Here is a 20524-nt window from a genome sequence, read left to right as displayed (position 1 = left end):
TTGAGGTGAATCATGTAAATAAATATATAGAACCGTATCAGCGTTTCTGTTTAGTCTAGTTAGCTATACTGTGATCTGAAATAAGGAGATGCAGCAAGACCAAAGAAGCTTCAAGAAGTGCTTCTCTCTTTCTCCATAACTATATGCCCTCAGGTAAGAAAAACAACAGAGTGCTGAAACAAACAATATATCCACAGCAACAGAGAGACAATGGGCTATGTGGCTCTAGATTTGAATAAAACATGCTTTGAATGATCACTGGGGTTCAGAAAAAATCCTCTTTGACGGATGAGATCCAACAGTAGTTGTCAATACAAACAGAGACATATGGTGACATTGCGACATATGGTGTGTAAAAAGCTTATTTAAAGAAAGGGAGGGGATATGACAACAGAGACATGTGTCTTTTTCTAAAAATGGGCCAATTTCTGTATCCAAAATTTAAAGTTCCTGCTTGGCATCCAATGAAAATTACAGCCTGAAAGCTGTTCATTGTGCTAATGAGGAATCTTTTTTTAGTAAGCAGAGTCCAAACGGGGCATTTAAAATATTATTTATATACATACTAAATTATTAAATAATAATAATAAATAATTTATATTAATAAAAAATTATAATATATTATATCTATCTATCTATCTATCTATCTATCTATCTATCTATCTATCTATCTATCTATCTATCTATCTATCTATCTATCCATCTATCCATCCATCCATCCATCCATCCATCCATCCAATTTTTCTTTTTTCAACGATTTAAAATTGTGATTTTTTTTTTTTAAAGCTTTCACTTGTCCTGTAAATGGTGTTTGCTAACAAGTGTCTAAAAGGGGGCTGTCGAGGGCTTTAAATGTCATCACAATGATAAACTCACCTACTCACTATTCCGCTCTTGCTAACTATTATAACTTTAACATCATCACAAAGCTTCCAAAACACTTCCAGTCTTTGTTTAAAAACATTTTCCCTGAAAGTTCAAGTCATGTGACCGCGGTGTAGTTCGTTAATAGCCAACGTTTAGCTTTTGACTCCTACCGATTGCATTTACGCTTTAAAATTCATAGAATTTTTTTTCAATTGTGAAGATTATCATGATGAACAAAATGTTTAATAATCATAAGCCTTTGTTAGTCATAGACCTTATTTTCTGCAATAATCCAAGTCAATGGAAAAATCCTGTTGAGTTTTTGTCGAGGGAACCAGGGTGATGCTAGCTTTATATATATCTACATCTACTATATATAGGGATAGCTAAAGATTAGAGCAAGAAATTTAACCCTTTAAGAGGAGCTCGTAAAGAACATCACCTTTAAGACGGAGTTGCTATGTGCATGTAATAGATTTTACGGTGTTAATTTTCTTTAATAGAGTCGTACAGATTCATAACATTATCCATATATCCTCTATTGGGCATATCATACAAATAATTATCGGCTGACTGGTATCAACCTAATATTTGTGCACCACCAGTCTGTTCCTCACACAAAGCTATTGGTTGACTTCAGAAGAGCACATCATTGTATTATAATATAGCGTATGAACCATTTTTTTATACTTTTATGGTGATTTAGTATCCATTTGAAGATTGACAGCACCAGGGCCCATTTGATCTTATCGCATGGAAACCAGCGACCAGGCCATTCTTCAAAATATCTGCTTAAAGTATTTTTGCTTTCAATGGCATTAAACCTGATGAAAAATTCATAGAACTCAGACATGTCATGCCCCCACAAGCCAAAGATTAGCCCATATTAGACTCATTATGGCAGCGGTGCGGTGTGACATCTGAGCAAAATGATGACTTCTCCCCCATACTGTAATAAACTTGTTAGGAGACGTATAAGACCATTTGTCTCAATGTCAGACTAAATGATGTCAAAGTCATAGCAATGGCATAATCATGAAAAATGTATGTCGAGCACTTTTATTAGTACTATTAAATAGTCTTCCATAAAGCTCACCTCTTTAGCTTTCTGTTTAAGCCGGGCCTGTTCGGGATCCTCCTGCCTCGAGCGACTCTGCAAGCAAAGAGAAACATTAGAGCTAAAATAGACTGGTTTAAATTATATCCAGCATTTATATGAATATTAGAGTAGAAATATCTGTGTAGAAAACAATCAAAAGGTAACAAAGAAATAGTTGTAAAAAAAAAAAACTCTAAATTTGTGTTCACACAAAAGAAAAAAAAATACAGATTTGGAACAAAAGGATTTGAAGTAAATTAAAGTTTTTGTTTTTTTTCCTCTGTGAACTATTTCCTTTAACCTGACATTTACCTGAACTTTTGCTGTATATTGAGAAAACATTAATGTCTCCAATTAGGACGTGTCTAATAATTCTACCATGTTGACAAACTGCTGTTACGCAGTGATGTGCATGTAAATAGGTCAAATTTATTCCCAAACAGTACTTAAATGAGACCAACAACAGCAACAGAAGAACAATTATCTTCTGGCTGACATCTCAATTAGCCGACTGCATTAATTAGAATAGGGACGGCGCTGCACTGGGAGTTGCTTTGGAGCGGGACATTGTCAGCGTCATCATCAGCATTTGTCGTTTAAGTCAACTAATTACCTCTGCTTTCATGTTGCCATGTCCTTTTCCTGTGGGAAATTGTCACACCACCACAAAATCTTAAGGAGTGAAACTTCAAGGGAGAGCAATGCATGCTGGGAAGTTGCTACTAGCCGTTTGTTGCTGCTTTGGAATCTATATGTAGTCTCAAGTGTCACCATCACAAATGAAATAGTTAGGAATTGATGTGCGAGTAATATGTATTTCCTGAACAAACCTATATATAGGGATGGGAATGAATTGTTTTGGTTAACTTAAATCCCAGTAAGATTACATGTTCTGACTAGTTGTACTAGTTGTATTAGCAACATCTGTGACACGCAGTCGACTACCACAGACAATAATTTTGACTTGTCCCACAAAAACTGAGTTTACATTATCAGCCGCTATTAGATTGTTGTTGTTTTTAGGGTTAATTTAATGGTATTGATCAATTGGTATTTGTTCATGCACGATTACTCCCCTACTTTTACATTTAGATTCCCGCCTCTGCCGTCATCTAACACTTAAAGTTACATTTAATACCTGATCATTTAATATCACTGTTAAATGTAATTATCAAATCTCAACATGAATATCCATTTTTTATAATGTTATAATGTTGCAATGCCTCAATTATAGTATCTAGAACAATCATTAAAAAAAAAAAAAAAAAAATTAGACAGACAATAGTATAGAATTTTAATATTGGCCATTTATCAGTTATCTGCCTTTAAAAGTTGGAAACAAACCATTTTTAAAGGAAACGTTCAATACAAATTATATCGGCAGTATCTGATAAGCAGCACTTCTTTTATACGTATTTAAATATTTTATATACATTTATTTAGACATTTTATTATGAATTTATATTTTTATAATTTACTTAAAATGTACATAATTTTAATACCATCCCTTTATAAGTAATATATCTTGAAAATGATCAGCTAAGCTTATCTGTATGAGGCAGAATTTCAATATCGGTGCATCCCTGCATTTTAAATATAGAAATTTTGTATCGAAAACCACCACATACGTCCATCCCTGCTGATAGCACTTAACTTGTTTAGAACCCAGAAAATTCCTCCTAATCCTCGTGTCTGGCTATATAGCAGTTTTAAAAAGCCATGTAGTCTTGATTAATTTATAAGCAGCGTTCACTTGATTAGTGCCAAAAAGGTAAAGGTAGTAATGCCTTAAGGTTCATCCATTACGTGTAACATGATTTTTCCCCAACAAACTCTGCGAGTGAGAGTGTCACTTCCTTAGAAAGAAAGCAACTTCAAGGCAAATTTAAAACATCCTCTCTCGCTCCCTAACAGAAGACTCATTCCCTTTCCCCTGATGTACTCCAGTCCAGGCAACAGTACAATCAAATCAACTCGAGACTGGATAAATCCCTCTGGCTTTGCCATTACTGCAATTTGCTACAGTATGAAGCTGCAGAGTGCAATCTTGTGTCTTAATAACAGTGTCTTTCCTCTCCGAGGCTTAAAAGCACAACCGGTTTTCTTTTAAACAGTGGCCAACGCGTGCAGGAAAAGCTAGCGCACGCTGGCAAGGCGCTGATGGGCAGACTGGCGCCGATGGCCACTCCCGCATCACTCAAACCTACTTTTGCGGCTTTCATTAGTAGCTCCCGTTCCTCGTCATCTTTCCTCTGCTTCTCGATCTTCTCCAGCTGCTCAAAGAACTTCAGCTGGGTCCGCACATCCGACGCCTGCTCGTACAGCTCCTCATCCTGGGGAAACAAAAAAACAAAACTCCTCATCAACAAGTTCATCACCTTTACATTGTTATAAGAGTGAACAAACTTTTCCACAGCTTGCCAAAAGTTTCACTGTTTTCCCTTTCGTACATAAATGAAAGTGAAGTTAGTAGGTCACCCAGAGCTAATGGGATAATTGTGCGTTTCGCAGTGTTTCTGCAAGGCAACCCCGACTCTCTTTCCTGCGATAGTTGTTCTAGCGTTGCAGGTAAAAGAGCTGCGTGAGGCGCAGTGGAGGACCAAAGCAGAGCGACACACACACACAGGAACCCTCACATTTTTGTGCACTTCTGAGGCTACAGCCTATTAGCAGCGGGAACGGCACTGCTCTTCTCATCTCTTCTTGCACGCTTTCTTTTGCGCTGAGGCTGTGCCTCACTCGCAGGGCCAACTTATCCAGTCTCCATTCAAGTCTGGCTTGTTTTTCGCTGATGTCAACAGGCTGACTTCATACAGCCGTGCCAGTTACTCATTTCGAACAGTTTGTTTCAAAATCAGAACGGGACAAATCACAACATGACACCATATCCTCTTTGCGACATTCTTTTTCTACTTAGTACGAAGTTAAAGTCTAGAGTCTTTTCACTTTTTATTCTTCAAGCTGCATTACATTCAATCTTCTATGATAACAAGGTTAACAAAACTACCATATATTAAGATATAACAATAATAATAAAAAAATTAGGGCTGTCAATAGATTTAATTTTTTTTATTGCGATTAATGGCACTTATCGTGAAATTAAGCATACACCATTTATCTTGTTTACATGTTCATTTTGTCATAATTTGCTATATCCAGCAAAGTGAACCATCAGATTTAAGGTTGAATCTCATAAAACTATTTTCTGCAAGCTTTTTTCAAGGTAAATTAAAGTGTCTTTTAGGCTTCCTGCGATAGTCGGTGTTACACGGTGTTCAGCCGCAACACCGGTTACATCACTTGCCCACCACGGCACAGGCACCGCCACCCACCCACCTTCGCTTTGATTTTTTTTATAGTAATAAAAATATTTTGCTCAGTTAGAGAACAAGATACTACAATTAAAACCTGAACGTGTCTGCTCAATTCAGCATGAGCTGAATGAGAGACACAGCACGGAGAAGCAGCAGGAGTCATATTTCATTCATCACGCGAATGAGGAGCTGACTGACAAGACATAGCGGAAGAATTGGTTTCAAAGCGAAATGTAAAAGCGCCTATTTGGCAATATTTTGGCTTTAAACCCAATGCTAATAGGGAACCTGCAAAGGGTTAGTAATGTTTCTAGCTGTTGTGTTTTTCATTAAGAATAATAATGAACCCGCCATTCAAGCAACTGCCGCTAAATCGAAAGCAAAAGTAAAATGAAATGTAAAATAACGATGCACATTTTTTACTTTCGCTTTTACTTCGAATTAGTGATTTAAAAGTGAGGTCCAAAAGAGGGAAAAACTCAGTTTTTTGTGTATATATAATGTTTTTATCTCGAACCGTCATGGTACAGACATCACGGTTCGGTGCATACAGTCAGAAGACGAATATATGATATTTCAGCAATATTGCCTAGTGCTTAGTGCCTAATAAACTAAAGGAGATTGTATTGTACCAACTAGGGGACTAAATGCTGTTAGGTGGAACAAACTGTAACTTGCACTACTGTCTGTTTTTTGTTGCTTTTTCCTGTCATACCAAACTCGTATTGAACCATGACCCGAAAATCGAGGGACCTCTGTGTACCGTTACACCCCTAATATAAGTGTATACGTGTATATATACTGTATATATTAATAAAATGGTTGGTACTTTTTACATGATTCAATCATCACAGGCAGAAGTTTTCATATATAAATTGTCTACTGTAGTCTACTTTTACTAGTGTATCTAGACTCATGATCAAAACTCAGGTTAAGGTTAACATTAAGAGTTACATTTTCAGCATGAAGGACATATAATGAGAAATGTTCGGCGGGAAAAGTCAGTTTGTGGTTTCTCTTTGAAGTTTTGGAGTGAGTGGTTCAGGTATTGGTTCTTACTTTGCAGGAGTCGGCACGGTGTTGCGCAACGGCCGAGACTTTCTCCAGCATGGAGCGCAGCCTGGACTGAGTGGCGTGAGAAATGAGAGTGACCGTCTCCATTGACACCTCTGTCACGCCGAACTTCTTGGCTGAAACGATACAAAGTTTGGTGTTAAAGTTGCTCGGGAAGGTAGAGCAAAAGTGTAGAAAAGCGATTCTTTGGGCCTGGAGTGTTAAACCAATTAAAAGACAAGTATTATTGTTTTCCCTTCTCAAACCTGCCTCGTGATATGACCTAATTTAACTGGTAAACACTTCACTGCCACACTTAGCATCTGTCACACCCACACACTCACTTCACATCACTCTCTTCACATCATATCCAGCAGGTGGCGCAATGCACCTCCTCCCCATTCCCTCCTCCAGCCATCAAGCTGAAATCATCACATACACACACACGCACAACTCCCCCGGAGGAAGATTTACATTTTTAACACACTCCACCCCCTGGCGACAGCATAACAACCACAGCCGGGCTCCATGTAATAGCACATATCCGCAGGCACTCATTGGTATGCACTGTGTGCTAAATCAAGCGCACGGGGGTAGAGAGAGTTTGCTTAAATACAATAATGGAGGGTGCTTTTTTGGATAAAAGGGAGCCAGAGACCTTCCTCATCTCTACATGAGTTTCTTCGTGCTCTTTAGGATATCTTTAAGTGATCTATGTGAAGGTTAAATAATCATTGTTGATGAGACATTATTGATGGTTGAACTTGATTATAGACCCTTTTTGGTGTTGATATACACATTTTCCCCATTTAATTATTCTAGTATGTTGATTTGCTGCTCAAGAAACATTTCTTATTATCAATATTAAAAACAGTTGTGCTGCTTTATATAGGGACGTTAAAATGAACAGCATTTATTTTAAAAAGAAATTATTTGTAACATTATAAAAGTCTTTACTGTCAAAAAATGATCAACCTAGAAGGCCTCAGCATCACCTTGCATCACCACAGCATAACAACATGGCTGCGGGTATTATGGGGGCAAGCATGCTCAAATTGTCTTTGCAAAATTCTGAATAATCTACAGGTAAGTAGATTTGAATCCATCTAGTGTTTGAAATGTGCATTGTTCGTTTAGGCAGGGACATTCAGAGTGTGCATGCAAGTGACCTTGTCAGGGAAGAGGCCTGAGGCAACCTCACATTTCAGCACACAGCAAACTAACAGAGAGCCATCAGAAGACGGCCTATAAAGTATTCATCTACAGCCCGGGGACGCCTCAAGCTCTGACACGGGGCACTCAGACTGACTTAGCAAGTGAGTGACCAGTGGAAGTGCACTAGAAAGTGCACTAGTCTTAGGCGAAGATCAAAGAGAGGGGATTGGAAGAGTATTAATCATTGGATCTCTACTTTTTAAGTCTAAGCTTGGTCACAGTGACTAACTACTCAACTAGCAGCGTTATTACTGTTAATAAACTAAACTCAAACTATTAAAAATAATTCTCGTTAACTGAAATAAAATGTTAATGTTAGATGAAAAATAAAAGCCTTGGCAACAAACATAAAATAAGTTTAAGGTGAAACACTAAACTAAAATTAAAACCAAATTAAAGGTAAATAGAAATGTATTTTTAAAAAACTAAAGGTATTAAAAAGGACAAACACATAAATAAAAACTGAAAATATAAAAATAAAGGTGAATTCAAAATACTAATGAATACTATAATAGTAATCTAAAAGACAATTAGAGCCATCAAAAACTTAATCTAGATTTCCCATTAATTATATAATATATTAGTTACCACAAACTTTATCTACATTTTCTGTTTTGTCATATATAAATGTGTATGAAGTAATTATCAATAATAGCGTGTACATATATACACACACACAAACTTTTTTGCTAGAACGCACTCATTTTTTGATTTAACACTCATTACTCTAGTTATTTGATTTTGAAATTATAAAATAAAACTATGCAAATCCCTTCTATTCATATGCCTGACTGTTAATCTGGCCCAAAATTATTAGCTATGCAGTTTTTCTCTATGGTATTTAAATCAAGGAGCCGAATCATAAAGCTTTGAAAGGAGTGACACATCTTTCCTGTCTCATTGGGCCAGCTTTCATCAGCTTTTTGTTTAAATCCATTCATAATCCCACACCCATTTAAAGATCCGCCCTCAAACAACGTCAGTCAACACTGATACAGTAATTAGACAGAATATTAACTGCCCACACAGTGGCGGTACAGCCTAAACCTCTTTATGACTGTAAACCTGCCAGGAGAAACTGATCCTGACAAGCACATTGCCAGACTGCCGCTCCAGTACATGAGAGTATTGTGGTGGTGAGCTATTATGTACCAGTCTCCAGGAGACGTTTGTGGAGCAGGCTGGCAGGAAGGAAGGCCTCGTCCTTACAGGAACGGATCTGGGTGCCCACCAGCTCCGAACCCGTGGCCAAGATACGGGCGTTCTCCTCGTTCAGGTTCACACCAGCCATGGATGCCACGTCATTGATGTCATCATCATCCCTGCAGATACAAATGGAGGAGATACAAGAGATTTACCATGCATGAAACAGGTATATTATGATGTATATAAAACTATATATTCAAATATTTTACATTATACAAAAGATTTTTTACAAAATATGTTACATGTATTATATATACAGTCCATTACTGTGAAAGAACTTAAAAAATAAAATAAGATTTGTTTTATATTTTTAAATTAAAATAAAAAATTGCTTGGATAAAATCTGACTTTTGTACAAAGTAATTTACATTGTCTATGTCACACTTTTTTATATTTATGCATTAAATGTATAAATTAAGCTGCTTTATTTATATTTATAAATGTAAGCAAATATTGTGGAATGAGTTTGATACCAAACACATTTCAAATTTTCTTTTTAAAATTATTCCATTTTCTTTACAATAATAATATATAGTCGTGAACATGACTTTATTCCATCACACCCATTTTTACATTCTCAAATTCTGTTTGCACCCATTGAAATAACTAACAATTCTAGAGAAATGCTGCCTCCTACTGGACTCTTAGAAAACCTACCTGAAAGTCCCACCCCCAGGGTCATTTAGCTTCTGTTTCTGATTGGCTGAGGCTTGAAAAGCCACACTCATGGGGTTCCTCACTTGCAAGTGTGTCCCAACAGCACCTGCAATAAAACTTGTAATTATACTGGGGTATTTCTTTTAGACTTGCATGAGAAAAGGAACACTTAAGCCTCAATCACTTTCCTTTGGTGTGTTTAAAATGGTCTCTAAGCTCATTAAGTCTCTAGCTTACCTTGAGTACGAACCGTCTGTGTAATCACCACCGGCATCCGTGTCGGAGTAGCCTGAAGCCCGGGCCTCTTAATAGCCTGAACAGAACAAAACCACAGAGGATATGAACATTTTTAGACAAGTGCTGGATGATATAGCTAAAAAAAAAAAAAAAAAAAAGACATTTGTAAGGTTTCAAAAGATATTCAATAAGTCACTATATTAATATATTTTATATATATAAAGCATAATTTCAACCAAATAGCCTTAACCAATTAGACTTAAAATGTTTAATGCAATAATGATAAAAATGTTTATCACATGGACAAAAATATTTATTTATATGCATGGCTAATGTATAAAAAAAAGCCATGTTGAGGCTTCTGTGAACGAGTTATGAATCAATTTAAAACTTATTTTTTTGCTACCTAAGTTTGAATCAGAGATGCTATTATCCGTCTTACCGAGGCGAAGATCATAGAATTAATTAAAAAAAAACTTGCATAAAAAAGTGCATTAAAATGATACATTTTCACAATGTTACGAATATTCAATGCGTTTAATGTTATGGACATGAATATTCAATATATTGACCAGCCCTACACTAGACCATAGGAAAGCACGAGTACCATGGTGGTAGTGGGAGTCATGGCAGCAGCCGGCCGGATGGTAGATATGGTGGTGGGTAGTGTGCTCGGCGCTGGAGCTTTAATGGTGTTCACCGTCAGTGGGGTGGACGTAGTCGAGGCCTGAGACAGCTGAGTTAAAGACTGCTGGGAGTTCAGAAGTGTCAGACGCAGAGCAGGCAGGCTTTTCTGTACAAAGAGAAGGGGGAGCAGATTTAGTGTCATTAAGAACAATAAGTGCAACTGCTTTATAATGGAAAATAATGAGTCCTACCTTCAGAAAAGGGATCAGGTATGGTTGAGGAGATGATTTCAACTCTGTCTGCAGGCGATTTGTAAACTCCTCAGGCTCAATTTTTGCATCCTTTGCAGATTTTAGAAGGCAAAATGCATATCAGTTCAAATGTGCAAATATGAAAAGATTTGCTCTTGTTATACATGCAGTTCTACAATAAGTTCTACAAATAATTTGCTACAAAGCTAGGAATTCACTCTTAACAGTTTGTTGGAAATTGGTGCCATTAGGTGTGAATTCATAGTAGTATAGCAAAATGTTTGTAAAAAAAAAAAAAGTGAGAATATTGGCAGGGCAAATAAAAAAAATGCCAAATTTACACTGTGAAGGTGGCAAAGAAGTGCTTCAGCAGTTGCATTAAATGTCTTTACACAGACTGTTTAATGCTGCTCAGAGGCGCTTAAATGCAATTACAACTGTGTACTTTGACAGGCATAATGTAGTCAAGCTTTTTTGCGACCTTATGTCTTTACACTGAATTTTGAGCAAGCACAAATCAGCCTTTTAAAGGCTGTGTAAAGAGACCTTTACTGGCCTGTCTGAGCAGGGGGGAAAAAAACTCATTTTTCAGCCCTGCAAATGCTGACATCTACAGTTTAGCATGAGAAAAGCACAGGATGAAATACTATCACTTAGAAAAAAAAAGAAAGAAAGTGAAACAATAATAAAGTGGTCCAATCAAAACACTGCCACTAGAGATACAGAAATGACTGACACACACACACACACACACACACACACACACTTAAACACTGAGATGGCTAAAACTTACCAGCAGATCCTGCACTAGTGCCTTCACATTCCTAGATGTTTCCGGGGAGGGGGAATTATGGGACGCCAGTTTGATGAGCGTTGCTAGGAAGTTCTTGCACTTCTTTACATTCTCTTGCATTTCCTGAAATGAAAATTCTGGTATTTTACAAAAAATAATGAACTAGAATCCACATCCACTAATAGTCAGACTTCACTTGTTTAAACTGGTCTAAACGGTGCTCTATGCATCTTTTTATTGATTGTCTGTTTTTAATGTCTGTTAATTCGATTTCTCTTTTATATTTCAGATGTAAAGCACCTTGATGAAGCGTGCTCTGGAAAGGTGCTATAGAAATAAAAATGACTTACTACATGACGAATGAAAAGAGTTTAATTTGAACAGTACCTGAGAGAGGACAGGTGCTCTGTTAGCTGGGGCAGCGGCAGAGGTCGTGCTGGGACTCTGAGGGGTCACAGAGGGTTTGAGGACTGTCTGTGGTGCAGGCTGAACACGGGCTCCTGCTGTAATGACTGTGGTGGTGGGCTTCTGAGCTGAGGTAATCGTTACCACTGCTGTCTTCTGCTACGGAAATAAAAAAACAACAACATGTTGAGTTAAGAATCTTACCTCTACAGTGCCATGACAGAAGAAACATTTTGCCTGAGCTTCCAATTTGAATGGAACGTGGTGCAATAAGACAAGGTACCATGAACTAATATAAAACCATTTTCAAGGTATAATTCACCCCGAAACACAACGTATTTTCTCAACTTTTCATTGTTCCAAACACGCATGTCATTTTTTCAACAAAACCGACACAAATGTAATTTTTCCTCATACATATTTGCCATTCAGTGAAAGTTCTTAGTTTACCACAGGCTGTCAAGCTTCAAAAAGGACAAAAACTCCAAAAAACTAAACCAAAAGTACTCTATACTCCTCAAGCGCTAGATATCAAATCTAAAGCCACTCTACAGCTTTGTATGATAAACAGATCAAATCCAAGTATGGCACATATGATGTTAGGTTTTGAACCACTGGATAAATAACAGTGTTTATTGTTAATGACCTTTCATTTGATTTGTGAGCTCCAGCCAATGTAAAAAATTATCTGTGATTTTTTTTTTCTTCATACAAAGCTTCAATATAGCTTCAGAAAGTCACATGGACGACGTATATGGTGCTTTTTTATCCTTTTGTAAAACTTTTCAGATGATATTTTCCCTACAACAGTTTGTGTGCCCAAAAAAAAGAAAAGTATGCCAGTTTGGAATAGCAAAATCACAAAAGTAGATGTTATGCAGAAAGAAGGCCTCATCTTCAATTCACTTTTATTGTAATTGGAAGAAAGATGCAATGGATATGAATGGTGATGGAGACTTCATTCTGCCTGAAATGTAAATCCTTAATGCATTGGGAACAACATGAGGGTGAACTATCCCACTGAACTACATGTATGAACAGTCAGTTAGCTCTATAGATTCATTTGTGTGCAATTTTAGCAACTTTGGTCACATTTACCGTTGTTCTGCAAATTCTCATGGGCGAAAACCAGTCATTTCAATAAGATCCACGCAAAAATCCATGTGACAATTTTGTACAAGGTCAAAAGATTTCCCCACTCAGATTTCACAACAGTTTCAAAGCTTGGTTACATTTTATTTTAAAAGGTTAGTTCACCCACACATTTATTACTCACCCTCGATATGTCGTTCCAAACCCGTAAGACTTTTGTTCATCTTCGGAACAAAAATGAAGATCTTTTTGATGAAATCTGAGAGCTCTCTGTCGAGGGACATCACGGTCATCAAGTGACAATGCTTGAGCTTCCGTTTACCACAACTGATGTGTGAGTTGATGAATGTTTGCATGTGAATGAAAGCCTAAATTCAATCTGTTCATCATATAAAGTGATCGTGTCTCTTCAGAAAATTTTGGAAATTATTTTTACGATCTCTTGATAAACTTTTTGAAGTGTCAAAGTGGTAGTTGCGTAGCGGTCAATGGGACAGAGAGCTCTCAGATTTCATCAAAAAGATCTTCATTTGTGTTCCGAAGATGAACGAAGGTCTTACGGGGTTTGGAACGACACGAGGGTGAGGAATAACTGACAGAATTGTCATTTTAGGGTGAACTAACCCTTTAAGGTGTCTTTGTTACAGTATAACTTTACATTTAAGTACTGAGTTATATTACTTAACAGAATTCACTTACTATAGGGTTTGATTTAGGGTTAGTTGCATGTAATTATGCATACTGTTATTACTGTAATAAGTACATGTAACATGTACCAAGGACACTGTAAAACAGTGTTACCAAAAGCTTCGTTGTTTTTAAAGTGACTTCTGTGTGAGCCGTGCTTCATACATCGCTACATTATTGGCAATTGGCCTTTTTTGCCCATGAGATTTTGCTAATGTCACGTGATCCTTAAATTAATACATAAATCATCTGCAAATATTATTAATGTGATATCCAACAAGAGATGTCTTGCTCATACCTGGGCAACAGGTGTGGTGACTCTGAAAGCTGCTCCAGCAGTGGGTGTAGCAGGTCTCGGTGACATGGTGCCTTTATTTTGGTTCTGAGCTTTGGCCTGGGCCAGGACCTGCTGAGGAACCAACGCCAGCTGACCGGCCTCCGTACGTACCAGCACCATACCTTCAGAAGAACACACAGAAAACTGTGTAAACGAATCATACAGAAACAATAACAATGAAATTCAATGGCGTCCAATGTTGTTTTGTTTTGGACCCCATTTACTTTCATTATGTGCACAAAAAAAGTCCTAAAAATATCTTTATGTCCCACAGAAGTAAGAATGTCATGCAAGTTTGTCAAACAGCACTAGAGCGATCAAATGATAAAATGTCCATTGGGTGAATCATTCCTTTAAACCATTTTTTTCGCAGCTGGACTATTCCCGAGCTATTACCTGGTGGTATGGTGAATCCTGGTGGTAACTGAATAGTAGTTTGTTGTTGGGGTCTGACAATCAGCTGGGTCGTAGGTGCCCCTGGTCGCTGCTGGGCCACCGCGGTCGCTGTCACTTGAGTGGGCGTACCAGGTCTCAACAGGGTCGTGTGCTGTCCTACGAGAGTGGTTGTTGCCGGCTTTGCAAGGACAGAAGGGGTGCTTACCACAGGAAGTGAGGTCACCACTGGACTTGAGGACACAATAATTTGAGTGGGCGTGCTGGGGTGCAACCCTACAGGAGCCCCGGGGAGCTGGTTCGGGACGATGGCTTTAATCTGGTTTTGAGGGTCAGATTTGGGCTCTGTGTTTGTGAATGCCACAGAGGTGGAGACAAGACCAGTGCCCTGCATGGGCAATCCTGAGACTTTAGGGTCACCTCCGTTGTGTACGACACTTGTGATGGTGTTAGGAGGCCTGTGCAGTGCTATGGTGGGGTTTGCTTGACTATCTAGTGACACATTCGCATGTGGCAGTGTGCTGTTGGGCTGAGCGGACACAAAAGCAGTATTTGTACTAGTAGGAGCAGACATGTTGCTTTTACCAGTACCTACACCTGCACCAATGTCAATACCGTTTACAGAAGCAGGCGCGGAAGCGATAACAGAAGAGTTTAACGTGCCACTGCTTCCGTTCACAGTCTGTATTCTGGCGGGAACCGTCCGGACAGCAGACGCAATGTGATTTGTATTGGAATGAGAGTCTGTTGGTGCTGCGTCACTTGAACAAGTTGATGGATTTGATGAATGATATTGCACCCGGTTCGTTGCTGTAACTAAATTCGCAGAAGTACTGGGCAGGTTCGAGGTGGAGGGGACAGAGCTGGACGCCGGTATCCTGTCCGGACCGTTTTCTTGAGAGTTTCCCTCCTGGTTTCGCTGTGGCTGCCGCTGCTGCTCCAGTGTTGTTTCTACTTGGGCGGGCAGTAATTTCCCCAAGTGTGGATTTAGCGCGTTTGAGGGTCTCCTAATGTCACCTTGAGGACCCGCCGCCTTGTTTTGTCCACCCAACTGCGATTCTAACGAGCCTACGAGGTCACTGACGGCTTTTTCGTCCACTTCGGAGTACAGCATATCTTCCAGTGGATCGGGGACACCCGCCATCTTTGAGAGACGCTTGAGAAATGCGCACGGCGCGTGCGTTGTTTTGCAGCTGAGGCATTGTGGGAAACGTAATGACATCATGGACAAGGTTTGCAGCTGTTGTCATAAGCCTGTCATTTCTGGAAACAAATTTGGAAACTGCCTCATAAATATTCAATGTAAAACTAAAAATATATAAATTCATGTTTATTTTTTTATGTATTGTAAATGTAATTTACAAATAAATAAATGTAAAAATAAAAATAATCATTAAAAACCTTGTAAACAGGTTTAATTATGCTACTGATAGATGTTGAAACATGCTTTCATTTATTATGAAATTGTCCTCAGTCGGCTTTTTTTTGGGTCAGATTTCGGTTCATTTATTAGGCATTACATAATACCCAGCTTTCAACTTTGTTTTGAAAAAAAAAAAACATTTCTCAATGTTTTTTCACTTATATAATAGTATTTAAATAATATGCTACTTAAAAATAAGACTAGACTTTGTTCTAGTCAAAAAGTTCAACAATAGCTAAATATAATATTAAGTTTGAAAAATAATAAAGAAAAATAAAATACAATGTGTTAATATTTAAAGAAATGTTTACTTTATTTATTTACTTACATCATAATGTACTTTTAAATCTTTAATAATAATAAAAAATAAAAAAACAAGCCTGTCATATCACAATCTTAAGCTCAACTGTAGTTTTGAAATGACCTAATCACATCTCAAAAAGACAAAATTCTAATTATACTGATACATATTTACATTTTTATTCACAGATTCTTGGCCTACCCTACTTTTTTACTGAAACAGAATCACTTCTTAAATGTTTTTGTTATACAAAAACGAGAAAAGTTTCTGTTGCCCTTGTGTAAATAACATCAGGAATAAGAGTTTAGTTTAGAAAACGTTGATTTTATGTAATATGATATCTGCCTCTTGGCTCTGCGTAAATACAGCGCAACAGTGAGCGTTTTGGTGTCTGGTTTATGCAAAGATCACGTGGTACAGAGCTGCACCAATAGGATTGAGAGTCGTGTTGTACGGCCCAAATATTGAAAACACCAGTATCAGTTTTGATCATTTTCATCGGTGCTGTCAGGAACAGTAAGTACGTGTTTCAAAATATGCTCGAATTCACGTCTTATTATTAATTGTTTTCATTTATATTTCATGTTTTCGTAGTTGTTGTTGATAATGCGATAGGATTAGATGAGACATAATGTTCATGTTAGCAAGCTGGCTAAATGAGTTCGTCAGTCTTATGAAAGTTGGTTTCGAAAGGCGTATTGCGGGGGTTTTATCATTCTTAATCAATGAAACAATATAAAGAAAATATAGTAAAATTCAAAATATCGTAGAAATGTACAGAATACTGTACATACGCTGGCAAACGCAATATTCTTAAAAATAATATAATAATAAAATACTATATTCTATTTAATAAATGGTTATTAAATATATATTTGAATTACATTTTTTTCAATTTAAAGAAATGTTAAAAACAGCAAAACTACTGTTAATAAAGGGGGCGTGGCGCATTGGTAAAGCTAAAATGTATGTAAGAATATAAACACATCAGGAATATTATTATGTGCAGCACATGTTGAAAATTCTATGGATGAATTCCACTGTACAAAGAAGTAACATTGCTTTTGTTTATTTTATTTTATTTCCTAAAATATATTTATAGATTCATTTAAATGTGATATTACATTGTTATTAAAGGTATAGCGGAGGATCTTTCCGAATTTTAGATAAGACCCACCCTCTCCACTTTTTGAATAAGTTTGATTGATTCACCAGAATGATTGACAATTAGGAGGACCAATAGTATAGGTGATCCACCCGGAAGTAAAAAATCCTCCGCTATACCTTTGAGAGGTATAGATGTTCATTGTTTAGACAGGTCCAACTGACACAATTCTGCTCTCTCTTCTTTCATCTTGTCCATCAGCCAGAAGCATGGCCACGGCACAGTCAACACTGATGTTCGCAGTGTGCATCCTGATGATAACAGAACTCATACTGGCCAGAAAGGACTACTATGACATCCTCGGTGTGCCAAAAGACGCTTCTGACCGTCAGATCAAAAAAGCTTTTCACAAGCTTGCCATGAAATATCACCCTGACAAGAACAAGAGCCCCGATGCGGAAACCAAATTTCGAGAGATTGCTGAAGGTAGGTTATATGCACTATTCAAATCAAAAGTTTGAAATCATTAGGGCCCGAGCACCGATGGTGTGAGGACCCTCTTGGAATTGCTCTGTTTATTATTATTAAGATTTTGTAATGTTCTTTAATGTCTCTTATGCTCACCAAGGCTGCATTTATTTGATCAAAAAGACAGTGATATTGTGAAATATTAGTAAAATTTTAAATAACTTTTCTATTTTAATATATTTTAAAATGTAATTTATGTACTAATTCTCTAGTGGTTCCCTCGAGATTTTCAAATGGGTTTTTATAATGGGATTTATGAGTAAAATAAGAACTGTGGTAAACATAACTTGACGATACTTGGATGTTTTTTTACATAAATTACTCACACCCATATCAAAAATGCAACTTTTGAAGCTTTTATGTTTATTAAAAAGTTATTATCAATTGTTATCGGTGCTCAATGTTCATATTATTATCACGGTTATCTGTTTTTATGTAAAACGTGATATATTTTTTCCAGGATTCTTTTGTAACATTATAAATATTAGCTACAGCTTTGCCCTTGTAGGAATAAATGACATTTTAAAATAAAATAAATTAAAATAGAAAACAGTTCTTGTAAATTATAATAATATTTCACAATATCACAGTATTTTTGATCAAATAAATGCAGCCTTGGTGAGCATAAGAGACTTCCATCAAAAACTCTTAATTTTTCCATACTGTTGACTGGTAGGTGTAATATGTATTCTGCTTGATTAACTACTTACTTAATATAGTGATCTACAATTAAATAGCATGTTTATTAGTTGCTGTACTAGTCATGCATCATTTTTGAAAACTCGTTCTGCAGCATATGAAACCCTGTCGGATGAGAAAAGGCGGCGAGAGTATGACCAGCTCGGAGACAATGCATTCAGCAGTGAAGACCTGAATGGAGGGCAGCGTTTTCATCATTCCTTTGATTTCAACTTCAATGACATGTTCAGAGACTCCGACATCTATAGCCAAAACAGGCACGCTCGCCAAAAACGGCACTTTGACGAGCACTTAAAGGCCCACCAGCAAGCGCACAACCGCCACAAGAGACACTTCCAGGGCGCTTTTGCTACCGGAACCTTCGAGGACATGTTTGAAGACATGGAGAAGATGTTTACATTTGACAGACATGTAAAAAGAACAGAGAGCAGGTTTCAGGGCACAACCAAACAACACTGCAGAACGGTGACCCAGCGGAGAGGAAACATGGTCACCACGTACACGGACTGCACCTCGTCCTGAACATCAGCTCGGACCATCACACTTGTCTGATTTAGATTGAGTTATTAATTTGCTGCTGTGATGATGATTGGGGTTTGATTTTTACCAGTGACTGATCCGTTATTTAAGATGCATTTGGAGTTTCAGTTGGTTTTGATTGATATCTACAATTGACACTACATTGGACAGTGACCTCTTAATAGCCTCAAAGTCTAGGTTTAGGCTTTTTATGAGTTTGTTTTCATCCCTGCGGCACCAAAACATAAAAAAAAAGGGTCATTCGTTTAATGATGAGAAACTATTTGAGGACGCTCTAATATTAGTGTGCGTTTATGTTGAAGTCACCCTTTCTTGACTATATGAAACAAGTTGTTATATGCAAGTTGTTGGTTAGCTACTAAACTCCCCTGTTATAGTGAAAGAATGAATGTGCAGAAATCCTGAATCATCATGACAGACCATTTACCTCTTCCATTAGCTTCTCTACTTATCCAAGGTTGTATATTTTGTTGTTTTGGTGCTGAACACTCGTAATATGAATATTTGGGGTTTACATCTTCATGAATTGCTCTTTTGTTTTTATGTGAAGCTAAACAAATGTTTGCTGCATTGCTGTGAATGATATAGTTTTAGTAGTTTCTTTCAAACTCACACTTATTAGTTAGAGAGGTGCCTTTCCCACTCATTGTGTTATATTCAGTTTATTGTGATCAGATTGGAGCACTTTTATGACCTCATGTGTATTATAGTTTGCATGGCTGAGAGAAAGCAAGTCTCTGTGTTTGTCATGTACATCAGTTATCCGGTTGGGTTTGTAAACAGCTTTTGCTTTAGCAAAGTACAAGTCTGACATTGTTCTCTAAGCCAAAGTGTATTTTGGCTGAACTTTTTATATGTTTGTAACAAAACATAAGCATTGATTGTTTCTTTTTATATGGCAGTGTAACCCCTAAAAAGAAACAAGGGGAATGTACCAACTTAGCATTTGCCTGACAAGGTTTTTTTTTTTTGTAAATACGATGTATAACCCAGCTGTGTTCCTGTATGACATCACCTGTGACCTGTTGTGTTGAATGATCCCATGTGCAATATTTAAAGGCAGCTGTCCTGTTGGTTTAACTGTTACCCGCTGACATAGTTGTTATGTTCAGAGTCTCGGTAGACTCATCTGGCACTTTCTTTATTTTAATCCTATGGATGAAATGTAAATCTGAAATAGCCTATTTGAACCCAGATGTATGTCTACTTGGGTTAACAATAAATCGTGTTCAAAATTATTTGTTTGAGGACCCTTTTCTTTAGGATTTTTATAAAACGCATTAATGTTGCAATACAGGAGCATTTTAGTACCCTCAGTAAACTTGAACTGATATCAAATTGATTGCAATATACATCTGAAGTTTCTGTCATACATCGAATTTGTCATACATTTCAATGGCCATGGGATAAAAAAATAAAATAAAAAAAAGGCATGTTATACAATTAATATTACATTGGAGAAGTTTGATTGAACTTACATTGATATGGTTTGCTCCGAACCCATTACAATTTTTTTACAAAAGTGTTTTGTATATATGTAAACAAGCAAAAGGCGCTTAGATCATATACGATAAGATATTATTGATAATTTAAATGGTATTCTTTTCTTACTATTCATTTTTTATACTCTGCCATTTTTACATTTTTTATTTAATTGTTAATAATTTATCCAGTTCACGTTTGTAAAAATGTGTG

General features: G+C 37.1%; 2 protein-coding genes across 5 annotated transcripts in view; one reads left to right on the top strand and one right to left on the bottom strand.

Annotated features, from left to right (window-relative positions):
• The window catches only part of LOC311282832 (transcription initiation factor TFIID subunit 4), a 35417-nt gene extending 19944 nt beyond the window's left edge, over window positions 1-15473 (bottom strand). For 2 of the 3 annotated variants that reach the window (XM_084396878.1, XM_084396879.1), the window contains exons 1-12: window positions 14237-15473; window positions 13802-13962; window positions 11707-11883; window positions 11320-11442; window positions 10527-10616; window positions 10256-10441; window positions 9649-9724; window positions 9412-9517; window positions 8701-8870; window positions 6340-6470; window positions 4174-4299; window positions 1964-2020 (exon numbers count right to left, since the gene is read on the bottom strand). In XM_084396878.1, coding sequence (XP_084253004.1) covers window positions 1964-2020; window positions 4174-4299; window positions 6340-6470; window positions 8701-8870; window positions 9412-9517; window positions 9649-9724; window positions 10256-10441; window positions 10527-10616; window positions 11320-11442; window positions 11707-11883; window positions 13802-13962; window positions 14237-15458 — 2625 coding nt within the window. In that variant the 5' untranslated portion in view covers window positions 15459-15473. The remainder of the gene's footprint in view (window positions 1-1963; window positions 2021-4173; window positions 4300-6339; window positions 6471-8700; window positions 8871-9411; window positions 9518-9648; window positions 9725-10255; window positions 10442-10526; window positions 10617-11319; window positions 11443-11706; window positions 11884-13801; window positions 13963-14236) is intronic. The other variant, XM_084396880.1, reaches the window with a different exon arrangement.
• Window positions 15474-16381: 908 nt separating this feature from the next.
• Window positions 16382-20067, top strand: dnajb9a (DnaJ heat shock protein family (Hsp40) member B9a). 2 transcript variants are annotated; one of them, XM_084396890.1, is made up of 3 exons: window positions 16382-16473; window positions 17324-17548; window positions 18384-20067. In XM_084396890.1, exons 2-3 carry the CDS (start codon window positions 17332-17334, stop codon window positions 18809-18811), a joined length of 645 nt encoding a protein of 214 aa, XP_084253016.1. In that variant the 5' UTR covers window positions 16382-16473; window positions 17324-17331; the 3' UTR covers window positions 18812-20067. The 2 variants fall into 2 exon arrangements, with proteins under 2 accessions (XP_084253016.1, XP_084253017.1); XM_084396891.1 differs by having other exon boundaries at window positions 16400-16477.
• Window positions 20068-20524: the final 457 nt, after the last annotated feature.

The sequence above is a fragment of the Rutilus rutilus genome, assembly GCF_951802725.1.
Source record: "Rutilus rutilus genome assembly, chromosome: 23".
Lineage (NCBI taxonomy): Eukaryota > Metazoa > Chordata > Actinopteri > Cypriniformes > Leuciscidae > Rutilus > Rutilus rutilus.
Note: the sequence above shows the minus strand (reverse complement) of the source record. Positions and strands in the feature narration are given on the sequence as shown.

Bases quoted from the DNA above. Each gene is read 5' to 3' on its own strand.
- dnajb9a (XM_084396890.1), top strand. From the start codon at position 17,332: ATGGCCACGGCACAGTCAACACTGATGTTCGCAGTGTGCATCCTGATG. The intron at 17,549-18,383 runs GTAGGTTATATG...CTCGTTCTGCAG, and splicing joins ATTTCGAGAGATTGCTGAAG to CATATGAAACCCTGTCGGAT.